Source organism: Sphaeroforma arctica (genome assembly GCF_001186125.1).
Source record: "Sphaeroforma arctica JP610 unplaced genomic scaffold supercont1.268, whole genome shotgun sequence".
In the NCBI taxonomy this organism is placed as follows: domain Eukaryota; class Ichthyosporea; order Ichthyophonida; genus Sphaeroforma; species Sphaeroforma arctica.
This window is the reverse complement of record NW_014040290.1, coordinates 25,322-43,600: the sequence shown is the minus strand read 5'-3', so window position 1 is coordinate 43,600 and position 18,279 is coordinate 25,322. Positions and strand designations below refer to the sequence as shown.

The window sequence follows — 18,279 nt, the reverse complement described above, 5'->3', positions numbered from 1 at the left end:
TTGTCTCCACTCCACATGTGCTAAATCTTGTTGCTTCAATTGTGAGTCACTCCAGAGTATATTGCACGTAACCTACTGTCTTCTGTCTTGTTCTTCTCTACTCCCTGTGCTCTCACATTTCGCTTTCCTTCTGCCGCTTTCTCTAATGAGTCGCTTCGTCCCCACTGGGACCCTCCTCCTACTGCGTGCGTGAAGCTACACCTCGCTTTGTGTGCAACTCCTATTTGATTTAGGACTCGTTTGCACACACTCACACAATTAACTACTATTATTGACACTGTGGAAATCTTAATTGCTATTGTTCACACTGTGGAGGTAGTTATATTCCTCCTCCCTGGTGTCACGACACTGACGACTGATCAATTCCTTTATATACTCACACAAGGTACTCATCAGATATAAATTTTAAATTCCACTATAGATTGTTTCCCTGGTAAAACCTATCGATCGGCAACCGAAGGTCTCTGGTTCAATTGTTTTTGAGAACCCTCCGTTATCAAACATGTTGGAATTCCATGCCCAATTCAACCGCCATCGTGCTATCGGTGCCTATAATGTCTACCAGACACTTGCCCTTGTTTTACACGTGAACTAAACTGAGAAATAAAGTACTGTTCTCTTTATAAACTATCTAGTATTCCTGATTTGCTCCTTCTTTGTTCGTTTGAAGACCATCTTCTAATACGACGCTAATTCGATTTTGATCTTGCACTCCTCGTATATGTGTTTTTCGTAAAGTATATTGTGCTATGGCTCACAGCACCCCCTAGTGTGTTTCTCTATAATATTTACGTATTCCTATCATTGCGCATGTTCGCTGGTAATTGGCATGAAAGTATTCCATGGTCATTAGTTCATATGATGTCATTCGATGCGTCTATGTGTAAACCTCTATAATACTATCGTGTTCTTATTTTTTTTGTCGCATGACTCGTTATTTGTGAAAGTACTTAGCCATGTCGTGGATAATAACCCCTCGATAACTGTGCGTACTGCTCTCTGTACTTGTGTATTCATTCACCCCTAGATCCGCTACACACGGTTCCATTACCCTACCTATTCACAAGTAACGACTATCTAGGCATTTCTACTTAGTTCTTATACTCGCAACCAATTCACACTGTGTATCAATTCACCCATTACACAACACCCCGATTTGTACTCAAACCAACAATAGAGTAAGGCTTACCGCCCCTCTGTTACATAACTTCCTTTGAATCTGTCAGGATGGTTTCTGTTGATGGGATTGCTGTTTCTTCGCTGTTGGTGTTTTATTCTTGCTGACCGGTTATAATATGTGCCCGGAGTGTTGGTTCCGGTATCTTATATTCTGTGATGTGTTCATCTGTATATCTTGTTCGTACGTCAACCCTCAATATAACTAATCTAGAGGAAAGATTATTTATAAACCGATTGTGAACACATACCACGATTCGTTCTTGAGTGGACATATCTGTGCACACTGCGATTACAACTCCTATCACGCCGATGTTGGAAAAGGAAGGTCAAACTTACAGCGGATGAAAAAAATGACTAAAGATTATTATTTATTCGTGCCTCACAAATATGTTTACAGATATCCTTATCTATCAAAATATCGTAGTAATTAGGATTTGTTAGGATTTGCCGGAATGGTTGTCAAGGTTTTGTCTCATACGGTCGACCAAAATGACAGACCAAGATAAATAGAGATGCATTCTGTGGATCCTAGATCAACTCTTATCATTTCAACAACTGATCAGCCTAATACAATATAAATATATAAGCCCAAATTTGAATAACAAAGCTTCGGGTTCTTCCCACATCCCCGAGATTGTTGTCAGTAATATGACGAAGATGCTCAAACAATGGATGCACACTCTGGCCTTGTTCACACGAATGGGCAAGGAGATGTTCTTTAAGGTAGTGCCGGTTTGTCATTTTTGAACCCCTGTACCTAATATTGTTTATATTGCAGTTTGTAAATTAGATGCCTGCAGTCAAACTGTTGCTAATACAAGCCTACTTTTGTCTCTACTGCACACATCCGCAGGCTCTCGGCGAATATGCAACCGCTGAGATGTCCGCAACCTCCGCACTGTCCTCTCTTTACAACATGTATAGCCAGAAGCTCCCTTCATTTCTGCAGACACGTAGTCTGGACAACTGGGGTTCGCATGTGAGTATCCTCTTCACTAATTTGATTGGTCCTGAGGCGATTGAGCCAGTAGTTATAATTGGGAATGTCTTAAGAAATACTGGCCGAGTGTGTGAAGCCTAGTTCTGGTATGCAGAGGCACCCCGGTTGCATATCAGTTAAAAACTTTAAAAAAATGTTAAGCCGGTCTAACCAGGCTGACTGAAGAGTACTTTACGGAAAGCATAAGTAAGTACGCCAATTTTGAAGAAATATTCAATGTTGGCGTCAGGCCTTGGTAGTGAGCTAAAAGATAATTAAAAAATAGACTGAGACACTTGTCTATATGATTTCGTTTCTAACACTCACTACTCTAGTCTAAATACATCTCAGATGCCAACAACTAACATTGGTACGACATCAATTGGTTACAACCTTGCTTTAAAACTATTGTCCAAACACAGAAGCTCCCGGCTACAACAAATAGATCGAAATCTATTTAAAGAAAATAAAAAATAATAATAATAAACACCAAGTGTAAATTGAAAACTCAACCGTTGTAAGATTCAGTCTAATATAGGCGATAGTAATGCCTTAGAAAAAATAAACGCGGAGGTAAATTCTATCTATCGTGTAAATATCGATATAAATAAACGAAATGAGACGTTTAATAAAGTTATGTTTGCCTCGTGAAAACAGCAATACTCTGAGGGATTGTGAGGCTGAGACATTGCCTATATATAATCCTCTCCGTACTGTTTCCGCCGAAGGGATTTTATTTAGTGTTTCGTTGTCGCTCTATTCTGGGGCGAATCCGATAGACTCATAAAATCCTATCTTTAGAAGAATTTTTTTTACATATATATATAAAAATACTCTTGACGTCTTTAGTTATTGTCTTAACCAATAACTTGCCACTATCAAGAATTACCGACTTAGCCTTCATCAGACTGGCAGATCTGGTTGGCTTATCAGAGGATCAACTAGGTAACGTTAATAGTCCCTAGAAACCTATATTCGGTTGAGCCATCTCGCTACCGAAGTATTCAGATATAAATAAAATTGGAAAGTAAATAAAGCTCTATTAATAGAACTAGACCAACTCTTTTATGTTTGGTATTTTACTGAGGCCTTTTAATGGCCTCATCCAAATATCTGATATGTTAAATGGAAAAGGTTTAATTAGTATAGCCATTAAAAACCATTTTAGGAAACTTAAGTTCCTCGTGCTATTAAGAGCACATTTAGGAGACTTAAGTTCCTCGTACTATTAAGAGTACATTTAGGAAACTTAAGTTCCTCGTACTATTAAGAGTACGTTTATCGTACTGCTTAAGAGTACGTTTATACATAGAGTCTAATGTGGAGGCCCGGCTTATTACACCGTCGGGTGTTATTGATTGAAGGAGACTTCACAGAATCTGAACTCTGAATAAAAGAGTTCGCTATAAGGGGACGAGAGTATACGGAGAAGTGGGGGTAATTTAGGCAGAGGAGGGATGTGAAGCGAAGGAGATGTAAGCGAGGTAGGCCATATAAAAAGGGTTACTCTGTAGACTTATCTGTAGACTTAGATCCTTAGTCTACTAGAGCAATCGAGTAATTAACTATCGTTATTGGAAATAAATTGAAAGGTTGTGTGGCCTGCCAGCAAGTTTCAGGATTGCATGGGGAAACGAACTTGTTGATGAAACCTGATCGTCTGTCTGGAGTGTGTGTATGTATTGGGACAGACCATTTGTCTTTACCTAGAACAGTACATGGGTTCGAGGAAGTTGTGGTTATTATTAATTTCACGGAAGGTATGACGTAGGCCATGTTGTCCAGGTGAGAAAAACACGAAGGGTGTCTTAAAGTTCCTGCAGCAGTAAGTGTTGCCTTGGAGTACATCGCAGCATATAGTGATCGATCAGGGTGTTCCGTTGGCATCGGATGAAAGGAAGCGCTTCTGGGCGGAAAGAGGTGCGGCGTACCATTAGGTGTCTATCAATAAACATCAAGGGAATGGTAGGGCGGAGCAAAATCCTCCGCACTGTTTTGAATTGGGTGTCAAAGAGTTTTAATGTTGGAGAGAAGAATCTGTGGCCAGCATGTATATATTCCACGGTGTAATGCAACCGTAAATTATGCGGCTGATGTTAACCTAGTTTATTATCTTGTGACTGGTTATCAGTACATGTTGCAAGTAGATACGGTAATACAATCGAAATTGTTAGACGTGTTGGGAATGTAAGTTTTGAGTGAGACCACGGTGCGTGATAAAGCTGTTGCAATAGCAGATGAAGTGACGAAGGAGCCACAATTGCAAGCGGTGGATAAGTGTAAAAGAGCAGCTCCTGAGTGGCACCCTGGTCAGTTGGTGTGGAGATTAGTCGCGAAGGAAGGTGATAGGCTGGAGAAATCATAGTTGATGAGGGATAGGTTTTGTATGTATAAAGTACGTATTGATAGAAAGATGCATACACTGCATTCGATCATCTTAAACAGTGTATAGAGGATACTAATGGGGAGAAGAGTCTTTCATGGAAATTTAAGGAGCCATATTTGTTGTGGCTGTATAAGTATACTGGGCGGGAGTAACGACTGTACAGGAATCATGTGAGCTGGTGGCGGCAATACGCTCATCGTCCAGGGGAAATGGTTGGTTTGATGAACAAAGCATTTGGTTTAATCTTTCGTTTTCTTTTTCGAGATTGTAGCATTGGCCTTGCCCGGAGAAGGCCTCGGATAGTCAACGATGGCTTAGAGCTGTCGGAGGAGGAGCATTTTTCGGTGGCTAGGTGGAGGACTTTGAAAAAAATATTAAGTTTGCAAGAAATCCAGTTTTGAAAAACGCAACTTAGAAAATGGTTGAGTGAATGAATCAACGCTTTACACTCGTGTCTTGTTCATTGGGGAGGTGTAAACTCAACCGTTGGGTGTTTGATGATTGGAGGAGACTTTACATAATCGTTACTCTGAGTAGCGAAGTCCGTTATAAGTGGACGGGAGATTACTGTGAAATTTACCGAGAAGTGGGGGTAATTTAAGCAGAGGAGGGATGTGAAGCGAAAGAGTTGTAGGCGAGGTAGGCCATATAAAAAGGGTGGCTCTGTAGATTTAGATCCTTAGTCTACTAAAGAAGTCGTTTAGTCAACTATCTTTATTGATGATAGATTCCTAAATTCCCAAGTATCAGAATTTGAGATTCCACAAGCTAGTGCATTTAGTCGCTGGGCTTGGTACGGGACTCTTCACCCAATTTGGCATAGACAAGCACATCTAGTTCACTGGCCAGGAGGTCTCCAATTGCCCTGTTTCACAATAGATCATGCTGCTCTTGTATGACTTCAAAGAAAACTAAGGTTTTCAAAAAAAAACCCCCCACCTACCATCTACTGTAGAGTTTCCTAGCTCGAAAGTATACTACAGTGTTATCTGATTCCCAAAACTAGGCTATTTTGATCAAAACCATATTTCTTTTACGTTCTGTACATGAATGTTGAAATATTTATGTATAATAGTGTACCTTGAATGTTGTAACATTTATACACACAGAGTGTACATGAATGTTCCAACAATTGTACATGGACTGTGTACATGAATGCTGTAACATATAAATATAAAAAGTGAATGTATTCCAGTTTTAAAGAACTCCGTAAACATGTACTTCTCCTATGTCAGGTACCCGCTACAAGAAGAATTTTTCTTCTTCAAAGAGGAAATCTTGTTATGTGATTATTTACTACACACTAGTACTCTTTTAGGTCCGAGACCAGTCTTGTATTGTGAATAATATGATACAGAGCGACTCAATATTTTAGATAGAGTAGATCCATTAATATCAGGGTAGTGGTACAGTTCAAAGGCTCCTTGGATACATGCTATAATATATAAAAGAATATCTGTTATTTATACAACGCTGTGTACAACATTAGGAAGATCAATAGGAAGAGAGAATTGTAATCTAGTGTAATTCCTATTGGGTATGGCCATTGTTTTGATTTCAAGAAAAGGCAGCACGAGACATAAAATATTTTGATATTTTCTACACACACTATATTCAAAGCTCACGTGCACACACACACACACACACACACACACACACACACACGTCATCCCGATTTTGCTGCGACAAGCATGTAGTGTTAATAAACATAGAATAAAAAGTAAAAGGTTGTTAAAGTCTTAAATCGCCCATATCTTTCACATGATATAATCTCGTAAGCTGTAACACTTGATTTTCCTCTGTGTCGAGGTTTGCAATGTGTGAATCGAAAAAAAGACATTCATGGCTTACTTTATTTAATCTCTGCCATATCCTTATCAGAGCGACATGCTCTGTATATTGCTGTCCCTGATAAAGCTGCACCGTACGCATCCTGTATTTTCTCTATAGCAATTTGAGCGCTGGTTCTTCTAGCGATCAACGTCTCTATTGTTCTCCAAAGGCATAGGCGCAAACTATACGTGCATTTGACTTTACCTCGCTCACTGTCAGTAAACAAACATGTGGGTTTGTTTCCATATAGTCCCGTGTCATGCTCCTGCCATAATTTTCATAGAGTCCTTATTCCTTTGTTCAGGCAAGCCTCACGACTGTCATGGGGGTGGTGCATATCATCATGTTCCAAGTTATCCCTTGCTCCATTCTGGGTGTTGGCTGGGCCAGTGTTTCCTGTTGCGTTGTTGTTATTCGGATAATTCGTACGAGCTTGCACTGAGAGTCGTAGTATGTTAAATCGCCCATCATGTCCTCTGTGACTATACTTGAAAACATTATGATGTTGATCGATCTTTGTTTTTATGCCTTCTATCATACATTTCAGAAGAGTGATGCCTGCATCCAAAGCTACTATCTGGTTTTGCATATAATGCATATTGAGATTATTAAGATTATTATCAGTGTTCTGTTCGGCACCGCCAATCTCTTGTACTCTAAAGCCATCGTCTCCGGCTCGAATGACAACAGCAGGTCGACGTAATATTACCAATCTAAAAATTTCATCGCTGATATCCGGAAATAAATGTCTCACCATACCATCGTAGTATTTGTGATACTCTGCAGGTACCAATATACTCTCAGCTATGCCAAGGTATAGTCCACTGATAGCAAATATTCTCTTGTGCTGAATACGGAAGCCTGGTAAATCCCACATACCTGGTACTACCAAATCAAACTCTTCATCGCTCAAATTGAAACTGCAGTATGAGTTTTCTGCATCATCCTTTGTGCGCCCGCGCCTCTGTGCATATGTGCACGAACATTCCTGAGTCTGTGAGTACCAATTTCCTCGACATCGCCTTGTGCCACAAAGATCTCAAGACGTACTTTTTAAAAACTATTGCCATTTTAGCCACATCTGATTTCACTTTATCATCACGCCCCACAGTATCATTTAAAGTACACAGGTAACCCAAATCCAATTGGTGCACAATAGTTCGTTCTAGCATGCGCTCAACAAGGTGAGCGGCTAGGGCTCTTAGAGCGCACGGATGAGAATCCATATAGCCGAGTAAAATTTGTGTGGTTACTGCCCTTCTCTCGAAGATCTTTACTTCGAACTAAAGTCACAAAAATAAGCTGATGCTGGCTGTCTTGGGCTTTAAATCCACAAATTTTATATTTGTTACATCATCTATCTGACAAATAAGTTGAAAAGTCCAGGTCAAGTCCAGGTCCAAAGGGCATGCAAACCACTATTTTGGAAACGCCAGTCTTCTGAATTTACAGCAAGAATTTGCGAAAATTGTCATACTCCACAGGATGTTTAGCAGCATTTGCCTTTCCCTTACCCTTGAGCTCTGCCCTCTCTATGGATACAAGTAAATTATTTACATTTGTTGATCTTGTAGGATTTCCCTTCATATCAACTGGATCCCAGTCGTTGACAATACAAGGCATATAATAGGAAATAGAGTAGGTGATCATTAGGACAAGGGGTTTCACTACCGTATACCAGTAGACAGAAGTAATTTATCTTATGCTGTAGTGGTATCTGTGTTGGGATAAAAAAATTTCGTGCGCATCCCAATCATGATCTGGTTTCCAATACTTCAGGAAATCCTTATAATTCTTTGCTTGTCGGGCGAGAATAGCATGCGAGGGGGCCATCGTATACCTTGGTGTTCACAAAGTCACTTAAAAACGAGTAATTGTGTATGTATGTATGTGCTATGTTTTGGTGGAAACACATTGATTATCTACAAATCGGAACTTGCAGAATCTAGAAAACTCCATAAAAGTTGGATGAAGTTGCTTTTGTTAATTGTAGGTCCAACCATTCCGGCCCGACCATTGCTGAAATACTGTGGAACGCTTAAGAACTGCCGTCAGAAATCTATGGTACACTATCAAATATCCATGTGTCATCCAATGAGATTGCGGGCTACAGTCTAGGACGGCAGGCAGCAATCCAGAACGACAGGTACTAGTAAAGAGTACAACATAGGTTGCACAACCGACACAATTCGATGTACATGGCTAAGATGGGATAGTCTCTAAATGTACATACACACCTACAGGAATGTTCTCTATTCATCCTATGAAATATTCTGCTGTTAATTTTCATTTCCTTCACAATTTACTAAATTCCCTTCGGCGAACTGGTATATAAGAGGAGTTTATATAGGGAATGTCGCAGCCGTACAATCCCACAGTGTACTGTTAGTTCACGAGGCCTAACTAACTTTTTTTTCTCGACTATTATACCATGCTTATTTCGAAATACTATTAAGTCCAATAGCTCTAGTAACAAGTCTTTCTATACTATTTCGATCACACGCATCTTTTCATGAAGTCGATTTGATATTTTCCTTCACTATTTACTAAAATCCCTTCGGCGAATTAGTATATAAGAGAAATATATTTAGGGAATGTCCCAGTCTTACAATCCCACAGAGTAACTGCTAGTTCACGAGGCCTACCTAACTTTATTTTTTCGACTTTTATGCCGTGTTTATTTCGAAATACAATTAAGTTCAACACCTTTAGTAACAAGTCTTTTTGTACTATTTTGATCACACGGATCTTCTCATGAAGTCGATTTGAATATTTTCCTTCACTTTAAACTAAAATTTATTTGGCGAATAAGTATATGAGAGGATTTTATGTGGGGAATGTCGCAGTCTTCCTATCCCTCAGAGGACTGCTATTTTACGAGGCATACCTAACTTTTTTATTCGACTGTTATACTATGTTTATTTCAAAGTACTACCAAGTCCAATACCTATAGTCACAAGTCTTTCTATACTGATTCGATCACACGGATCTTTTCATGACTAAGTCGATTTAAATATACCATCTACGACTTGATCTTATCATGTTGATAAACTCAATTGGACGTAGATATGGTTTCTAAGATCTGCTGATCCAAATAATCGCAGATCTACTAATCCAAATAATCGCTATTTAGTGATCTGTGTCCAAGCACACTCAATATTGACAAAAAAAAAGCACGACAGTCGTCGAGGACAAATAGTTTATGCTAGGAATTCTCCGGCTGATTTAAGAAGCGGGAAACCGGCGAACCATGCATTTTGCACAAAAGCCGTTGTAATAGATGAAATCAGCATTGGTTAGGTTAACATTACATGCAAATACACTGACAGATAAATACTTTGCCACTCGATAGCCGTTTGCCAATATTGCAACGATTTTCGGGCGCTGACATCCGAGTAAAATTGGATAGCAATATTTGTGATTAGTTGTAGTATAAAGGACTACTACTTACAGTCTCCAAATTTTGTAAATGTCATAATGTTCAGAGTAAATACTTGACCTATCTAAAAACCCTATATCACAAGAGGTTTTAGATTTTGTTAATACACATCACTCAAAATGGGGCAGTTTTAGACATAACATAAAATACCCATCGAGAGAGTCAAATTTGGAAAAACGTCGAACGATTATATCGTACAATAGTCTTTGTATTCGAAAGTAGCAGGACTGATTAAACTACGTTACATATAATATAATCACACTTACAGAAAAGGAAATATCACCCGCTAGCTATTGTCGATATTAAAACAAGTTGCAGCTGCTGCACAATGGTGTCAGATATATTACCAAAAACGAATAATAATTTATAGTGATTGTACTAAGTGTAGTATTGGTACCATTCCAAATCTTTTATTCAAGTGACACCAACTGACCAGCTCATTGCTGAAATAGGATCTCGTTAAACCATTTTATGTCGGAAGATTGAAATGTTAAACGTTCATGTCATAGGTTACAGATACTGACTCCACAACTTACACATTTCGCAATTAATACACAATCAACTAAAGGATGTGCAATATATATTGTTCTTCAAAATTTGTCGCCTAAAAGGGATTTTGTGATTCATTAGTAGCTTGCCATTCCTGGAGCTCGATACACGGTAGATACGTTAGCGGCAATTTTTTTATCCGTGACCTTGGACGCTTGCACTATATATGATAGAATCTAACTCAACACTAAAATGGGCCGAGTTTAGTTTTCTAAATACTATGTTAATTATACAACGCTCTTCGTCTCGGTTGATGAAGGATCCAAACTATTCTAAAGTAGGGCAATATACAATAGTAGATCGCCCTGAAAACTATAATAGGCAAAAATAATTTGCTCTCCATTGTCGAAAATATTTGTTCTCTGAGGGCTATAAATCAAATTTACTTCTGCAATCTGTCTAACACAAGATAACTATAAACTGTGTCATTTAAACTAGGTACGGTCTTACTTTGTGTCTCGAAATGGGAAGGCTTGCGATTGTGACAGAATTTAGCGTCCTGAAAGCAACAAAACGGTGTGGTGTTTTAATCAGATATCAAAGACGAGTATCAAAGACATTCAAACCGAATTGACAAACAAAATGGAACCACCGCAATTATAACCTGCATCCCAAACACAGGCTCGCCAACTGAAGACGCGAAGGTTCTCAATGTGGGACTATGCCTCACAATTGGCGAGTGTAGAGACTTAAGCTGTTGACCGAGTGCTAGTAGGGCAGTAAGCGCTATGATACAAAACTGGGGGCGCTTCGCGAATGCTATCATAGTTCGAATCATTTTGTTCCCAAGTGTGTATTTTCTGAATTGAATATGTCATTATTAATATTCTTTTTCTAGTGATTGAGAGTTGTTGAAGGGTGCATAGGTTCCCACAGTGATAGTTGCTGTATAAATTCAACTCAAAATCATTGGATTCAGGCCAGTAGTGTGGACGGAGAAAGGGGAATACTTTTTTATTCGCTATCAAACTTAATTTTTCTGCTAAAAGGACACAAAGCTTCGAAGACCATTCGCTCGCGGCACTTTGTGAAATATCGGTTTTTATTGCATAGCACCACAGCCACCACTCTTACTATCACCATTTTGTGTCCAATTAAATTGCTAAGAATCTCAAACAAGGTCTTCGAAAATCAAAGACGTTTGTTTATCGTAAATTCTTTCAGTGCATGATATAACAATACGACGAATTTCAAATACAGATAACTTTAACGATTCCTGAACTACGGATGATTCTCGCGTTTAGAGCAATAGTCTCAGCAGAGAAGTAACGCGGAAAGATCGCGAGGAGGGTTATTATCGAACTGCGTACTGTATACAAGTGTCTTAGATTTCGGAGTTTTTGTATTGTCGCAACTATCTCTTCCGCGTTTTAAGGGATTCGTGTTACAAACGAGTGAAGCCGTATGCAATCATTGACCGGGAATGTAGATGATATAAACTGACTTGTATAACAGAGCCGTATTCCAAGTCCATAGAGCGTGCCGTCCTTCAAAAACTTCAATACAGGAAGTTCAATATTGTATTCCTTGTCGAATTGCGTGCTATCAATAAAGAGACAACATGTACAAAAAGGGAAGTTATTTTCTAAAACTGTGGCGATTTTCGAAGAGCCTAGGTGATCTACAAGGAGTTCAGCAGTTGTACATCACGATGGTATAGATCGTTTTGTGTCGGCAGGTAGTCTTAAGTTGTAAGTCAAATGGTCGCCGAACCAATAAATTTATGTGCTGGAGACCTGGAGTTGCAGAAAAATGGGGGTTTAGGGGTCCTTGTAATTTGCATCAATTTTACAACAAGCATTTGTGTGTAGTTCCCAATTATCGAACAAGTTGGTTGAAGTTGAGCCATCATTGAGGAGCATGAGCCATCTCATACATCCGCAATGACCTGACATGATTGCACGACAATCCGGAGATGACGCTTGTCGGCTATGAGTGGTATCGTCCCCCATGATGATATAGCTATTAACTTTGTCTCTCTATTTTTACGCTTGTGTAAGCCAGATTGCAGTACTCAGCACTTGATATCAATACATTCAACACCACATCAGTTTTGTGTGCGCGAGCTCAAAGAACTAAAATAATTAGACTAATAAAAGAAGCCACGAACACATTTAAGTTCCAGGCTGGTGGAATATACTGTGATTTATTTAATTTAGCATGTGAGTCTGCTCATTTTCGCTGAAAGCAAAACCTATTAAGTTTGGGTGGCGGCGTCGCCATGCGGTTGTGCGCGAAGTACTTATTCGCATACGGATCATTCGCATCTGATTTCTGATTGTCTGTTTGCATAGAGGCATGTGCACGTGCACAGTCTAATCCGCTACCCTTTGCAGTTCCAGAACTCGCACCGGCTCGTATCTGTTCCTTTACGCCCCTGATGATGTTCAATTTCCTCAGAGCTGCTCTACCCGATGATAGCTCTCTATTTGCACCATTTAAACCTTTGCCAATAGTTTTATGATTACACACGGACACGCCTCTACGCGAGCTACAATTGTTCTCACAGTCCTGACAGACTACTGGTGAACTTGACCGTGAATCATTGGAGGTATCAAAAAGCGCCAAAGATCTTTTTGGGCGTGCTGCCGTTGGCTTAGCCTCCGAGCCTTGAGCAAGAGATGTCCACCTCTGTTCTCGTGTCTTATCGTGCAGTGTAGCACCTGTGCCTGTAACTCCCTTCTTTTTAAATATCGATGAAGGCTGTGCGCATTCATCACTATCTCCTGACAAGTCAATAACTACCCTCGTGTTCGACATCGAGGAAATCTCCGACTTGATGGCCCGCTCGGTATTCGAGTTACTGCTGCTAGAGGGTGCAGCGTTTGATTTGGGCAAAAGAGAGGTCTTTTCCTTCTTCCCCGGAGCATATGCGTCAGCATCGTGCAGGTTATCAGTTGATCTGCGCGTGTGGCATTTGTCGGAATTCGTGGCCTAGAGGGTTAAATGTTAAAGTGAGTGAGAATCATGAAATCAGGAAAAGGACAACAATTTTGAACATGAACCGCATTTGTGATCTTTTGCCCCGTACTACCCACATATGAGCAACTACAAGTAACACCACGGCTTGGATCTGCAGCCACTTTTGCGATTGAGCGCAAAAAACTCTGCCATGGAGATGGTGACAGGCGTCAGATACGATATTTGCCAAAAGCTATCATGCAAGACGGTACGAGAGCAAGTTGAATATCAAACTTATTACCGCACAAGTCTTCAAATGACGGATGGGTGCAGAGAATCATTACACCACATGCTCAGATTGGACTTTATTGTCTTCCAAAATTAGAGAATTGCTACAAATAACTACTTACCTGAGAGACACCTGCGCATTTGACCTGGGCAAGCCCATTCTCATCCGCGCTATCACTGTCGCTCGCTGAAAGCAAGCGCTTCCGCTTTGTCCCTTTTCGCTGGACAACAACATCATCCTCGCCCTCCGATTCACTCGATGAGGGTACACGAAATCGACCCTTCGCCTCGCGACTGTCCGAGTTTCTGTTCCTTCTCTTGAGTTTACCATCTGATCCGGAGTCACCGTCACTGAATAGATTATCACACCATGTGTTCTTCGAATAAGATTTTACACTACGCGTGTGTGTACGACCCGCTGTACGTGGTGCCGCTTTCATATCTGTTACCCTTCTTCCACTTCCAGACATCTCTTGGCTATTGCCAGCACCTTTCTCCATCTTGATTTCACGTGTCGATGCAGATTGATCACGGTGCTCGTGTGTACCAAGTTCCTCTCGGAGCTCCATTTTCGTAACGCTTGCCTCCTGTTTGATGCCAGGAATTGTCCCTGTAGTACTGATGCGAATCCTTCTATAAACCTCACCAGGAAACACCTCTGGCGATACAGATTGCTCACGAGATGTGTACCTACAGCGCTTTGCCAAAGGCTCTACTTTCCCATCAATCGTTGGTTGCTTTGCGTCACAAGGTTTCCTTCTAGGATAGGCATGTGCATGTGTGCTGGGCTCCGCATCAAGCTCCAATCCAACCACGTTTGCCTCCTGCTTCATGTCAGGGATGTTTCTTTCCGCATCAACCATATCTCCCGCGAGTCCTCTATTGTAATCCCTGAAGGTCGCAGCAGGCTTCTCACTATGCGGGTGCTTAGTAGGCTCTGCACGCGGCTCCGACTTAACACCCACAGGCTTCCGTCGACTGTCATATGTACCATGTGTCGCTCCCTGTGCCCTCCCCGGCGCTGTTGGGCTTGTAGATGTCGTGCAGAATCGATTCCCAGAGCGTACCGTGTGTCCGTCCACCCCTTCCAGAATACTGCTCTTATAGTTCCGTGCCCTGACATTGTGGTCTGTCTTCTCCTCGGAAGGCTTCTCCCCCATGTGCATGCGCATCTTCGTTTTCATCCACTCCTCCATCCTTTTTCGGCGCTGCTCGTCTTCGGTATCCATTCTTGCTGCCTTTGCAGGTCGCTTCTGTGCCTCCAATGCACGCTCCAACTGGTCAGATAGCGAGTGCCCTGGCTGCGCATTATCCGTTCGATTCATCGCTGCAAAGGTTCTAAACTGCGCGTTGTTACCCTCAACCGGAGCACTCACTTCCTTACCACTATCCACAGTGGTTGTGGTCTTGTCCTGCCCACTATTCTTGACAGCCGTGCCGTAGCGCAGAGTCTTACCAGGTATCCGATCAGATGCTTTATAGGATGCTTCAACGCTGTATCGCGACGTGTCCGTAACCCAACTGGGTGCGTACGTGTATGATGGTTGAACAGCGGCTTTAGTTCTATCCTTATTCGCACTGGCCCGAGATGTGGAGTCAAGACCCGACGTGGCTGGGTGTGCAGTTGTGTGAAGACTGGTACGTCTACTATCGGTCGTGGATGTTCGCACAGCTTGAGTCTCGCTCTTCGCGGTGCTGGTGACAAAGCCAAACTTCTCCAAACTATCGAATCTATCCTTCTTGGGTTGTGCGGGATTCCGGCCCGGATTCACAGTCCTGCTGGTAGTCGCACGAACACCAACACCATCCCAGTTTTCCCTCTTGACCACAGACTCCTCTACCTTGACCGCAGTTTTCTCTACCTGGGTCGCACTACCATCGCCACGGCTTTCTTCTCTGAGTTCGGCCAGTTTCCGGTTCACAGCGTTGGTGCTCTTAACCACTTTGGCATTCCGTGCCGTGCGATTGGTGGACGTACCAGGCGATTGCCCTGCACTCATTCCCCCGTGTTTGTCTCCTTCCGGTCCATGCGCAGTAGACCCCGCAAACAACCCCCCCATTTGACCACGACTACTGGGCCCCAAACCAGACGAACTCGTGCCTAAACTCGCAAAGAAACCCTTGGGCTGCACGGGGCGATTCTTCAGAGCTTCTTCGGCCTTCGCAGCACTCTCCCACCGCTCTTGAAGTGCCCTTTCTGCGTTCTGCGAGTGTTTAGCAAACGATTTGGCCATGCGGTGTGCACGAGCCGTAGTGCTATATCCGTTGGCGTTCGATCCACTCCGAGCAAAAGACTGCAGATCCAACCCAATGCGCGTGCTCTTCTTTTCAATCACACGTGGCTTAGGCGTCGTCTTCCTTTTCTTTTTGCCCTTCTTCGTGGTAGTCCTCTTTGGTGCCTTGCGTTTCCGCCTTGTTTTACGCACGGGTGCCTTGGGTTTGGGCTTTGGCCGCGACTTGCGCTGCTCTGGCGGAAGGTTGCGCACACGCTCTTGCAGCAACGCACTAAGCCTAGCCACCCTCTCGGACTCGAGGCTAGTCAGAGATTCGTCCTCCGAATCAGAAGCAACAACGCCCCTACCCCTACCACTCCCCGTCTTAATACGCCCACTTGAGGTCCCTGGACTATCCGGTCGGCTGCTGAAGTGAGTGGACGTCACCCTAGGCCCGTTGCGCAGGCCCCGTCTGGGTGTATCTCCATCTGTATTGCTGGGTTCGTCAATCTCACTCGTACTGTCATCACTGTCACTGGTACTATCCACCTCAGAGTCAGTCGCACTGCCGCTGCCTTTATCGTCATCGGTGTCGCTGGCGCCGGAGGTGTACTCCACCTCGTCGTCACTCACCATCCAGCCGTCATTGACGTATCCATTCCTATCCAGAGTCTCATCGCGACTCTCCCGGACAGCCGACCGGAACTCATGCTTCGGACCTTCAGTGGTGACGGGGCTGTCCTCATATGCCGGACGGGGACCGCCTCTCGACAGCCTGGCCACACAATTGGGACAGAACCACTCTTCCTCCATTGGGGGCAAATCGTCCAGGCCTGCGCAGAGCATGTGATAAGCCCTGGGGCACATGCTACCGTCCGCGAGGACTCCATCGCACAGCAGAAGTTCGGCTTCATTCTCGCTCGACCGGCAGACTTCGCACGCCGCATTTCGCACTGTAAGGGTAGTCAGGTCGAATCAGTTTGGAACGGGACACATCAGACTGGGTACGGTAGATACACTGATTTGAATACGGTGGTAGTGAGGAGCACGCCACGTGTACGCGAGGCGAAGCCATCTCAAATACGGCGATACACTCGTGCACTGGGGAGGTGCCCAAGTTTTGGCTGACGCATCACAAGGTAAACCAAAGCATCGTTACGTATGAAAGAAAAGGGGGTGACACTCAACTCACGCACAGACAACACTCTCGGCATACGCAAGTGGCCGTTTGACAAACAGTGGTAACATAGCCTCACCAATAGCTGCCTCACAATAACAACACCAGTCACATACCGTGTTCAGCTAAGTCATCGGCTTCGGGGTCGGCGGCGAACTGCTTCTGTTGCACATGTATAGTACGCAGCAACGATCTCTGGTCGACCCGACCACCATACACATCGATATGTTCGAAAGGTGTCCGGCACATAGGGCACGCGGTACTACTCTCCGCCCAGGTCTCGATACAGAGGAGACAGAACTTGTGCAAACACCCCCGCAGACCCCCCCATTGCAGCCCAGGATCATCGAGGCAGATTGGACAGTCCACTCCGGCGCCCCCCATATCCCGTGAGTACAAAGCCTGGCTTGATCCGCAGACTATACCCTACAGCTGAACGGCTTCATGCCAGCGAAACTGGAAGTGCAAGGCTTGGGAGTGCGACCTTTTAGGCAATTTAGGGCTATATTGCACCCGTGACCTTTGGGGCGCAATAGGGCTATATTGCATCTGTGACAATGCTGGTTACCACTCCGGATTGCACTGTTTTGCTGACAGGCTGTGACGGCTGCGCTTGAATTGAAGCGAGGGCTGTTGAAAGAAACAAGACAATGCCATCGTAGAAAATGTTAGTCGGCGGGAAGGACGCTGTTTTGAAAGGTTGACATTGCAATGGCAAGACCCAATCAATGCGGCTACTCAGTTATACCTTCAGATAGGTGTTGCGGTACATTTAGGATGTACTTTAGACTTTCCATGCCAATGTCTACAATCGTATAAACAGACTGATCATGCCAGTTTGAGAAGTGAATATCCTATATACATGTTTACATTTGATAGCAGGTAGAGATCTTATAAATCCCGATACTATAAGCGGATAACATATACATACAATTCAATACATATAACAAATAGGGCGTGTTCAACGATTTGTTTTGTGTGAAAACCTGCGTTCATGTATGTGGACATTTCCATATAGAATTTTTACGCTAACATACAGGGAGGCATACATTCTTCACTAATTGAAACGTTGAAGTGCGGATAGGTGAACACACATTCGTAGTAGTTATCAAAATGATCATGAATCAGCCGCATATGTAATTGTTTTTGAAAAGCAAAGTATAATGTCAAACAGGTTCACCGAAGTGTGAATACGATTGTGGAATCAATTTTCTTACAATTTATGAAGGTAAACAGAGGATGCAGCTTATACAAATGTGAATATATACACACACATATATATATATATATATATATATATATATATATATACCTACTTTATTACCTTAACTTTAA

General features: G+C 42.7%; 1 protein-coding gene across 1 annotated transcript; it reads right to left on the bottom strand.

The window, feature by feature from the left end:
* Positions 1–12,491: 12,491 nt before the first annotated feature.
* On the bottom strand, positions 12,492–17,519 carry SARC_04634 (hypothetical protein). The gene is made up of 3 exons (XM_014301523.1): positions 17,061–17,519; positions 13,677–16,720; positions 12,492–13,299 (listed from the first exon to the last, which is right to left on the bottom strand). The coding sequence occupies exons 1-3, from the start codon at positions 17,326–17,328 to the stop codon at positions 12,538–12,540; spliced, it is 4,074 nt and encodes a 1,357-aa protein (XP_014156998.1). The 5' UTR covers positions 17,329–17,519; the 3' UTR covers positions 12,492–12,537.
* Between the last annotated feature and the right edge of the window lie 760 nt (positions 17,520–18,279).

What these genes read in the sequence shown, in the direction of transcription:
- SARC_04634 (XM_014301523.1), bottom strand. Translation starts at nt 17,328, where the DNA reads ATGGGGGGCGCCGGAGTGGACTGTCCAATCTGCCTCGATGATCCTGGG. An exon ending in CGATGACTTAGCTGAACACG is followed by an intron (nt 16,721 to 17,060) that starts GTATGTGACTGG and finishes CTACCCTTACAG; the next exon opens with TGCGAAATGCGGCGTGCGAA. An exon ending in AATGCGCAGGTGTCTCTCAG is followed by an intron (nt 13,300 to 13,676) that starts GTAAGTAGTTAT and finishes TTAACCCTCTAG; the next exon opens with GCCACGAATTCCGACAAATG.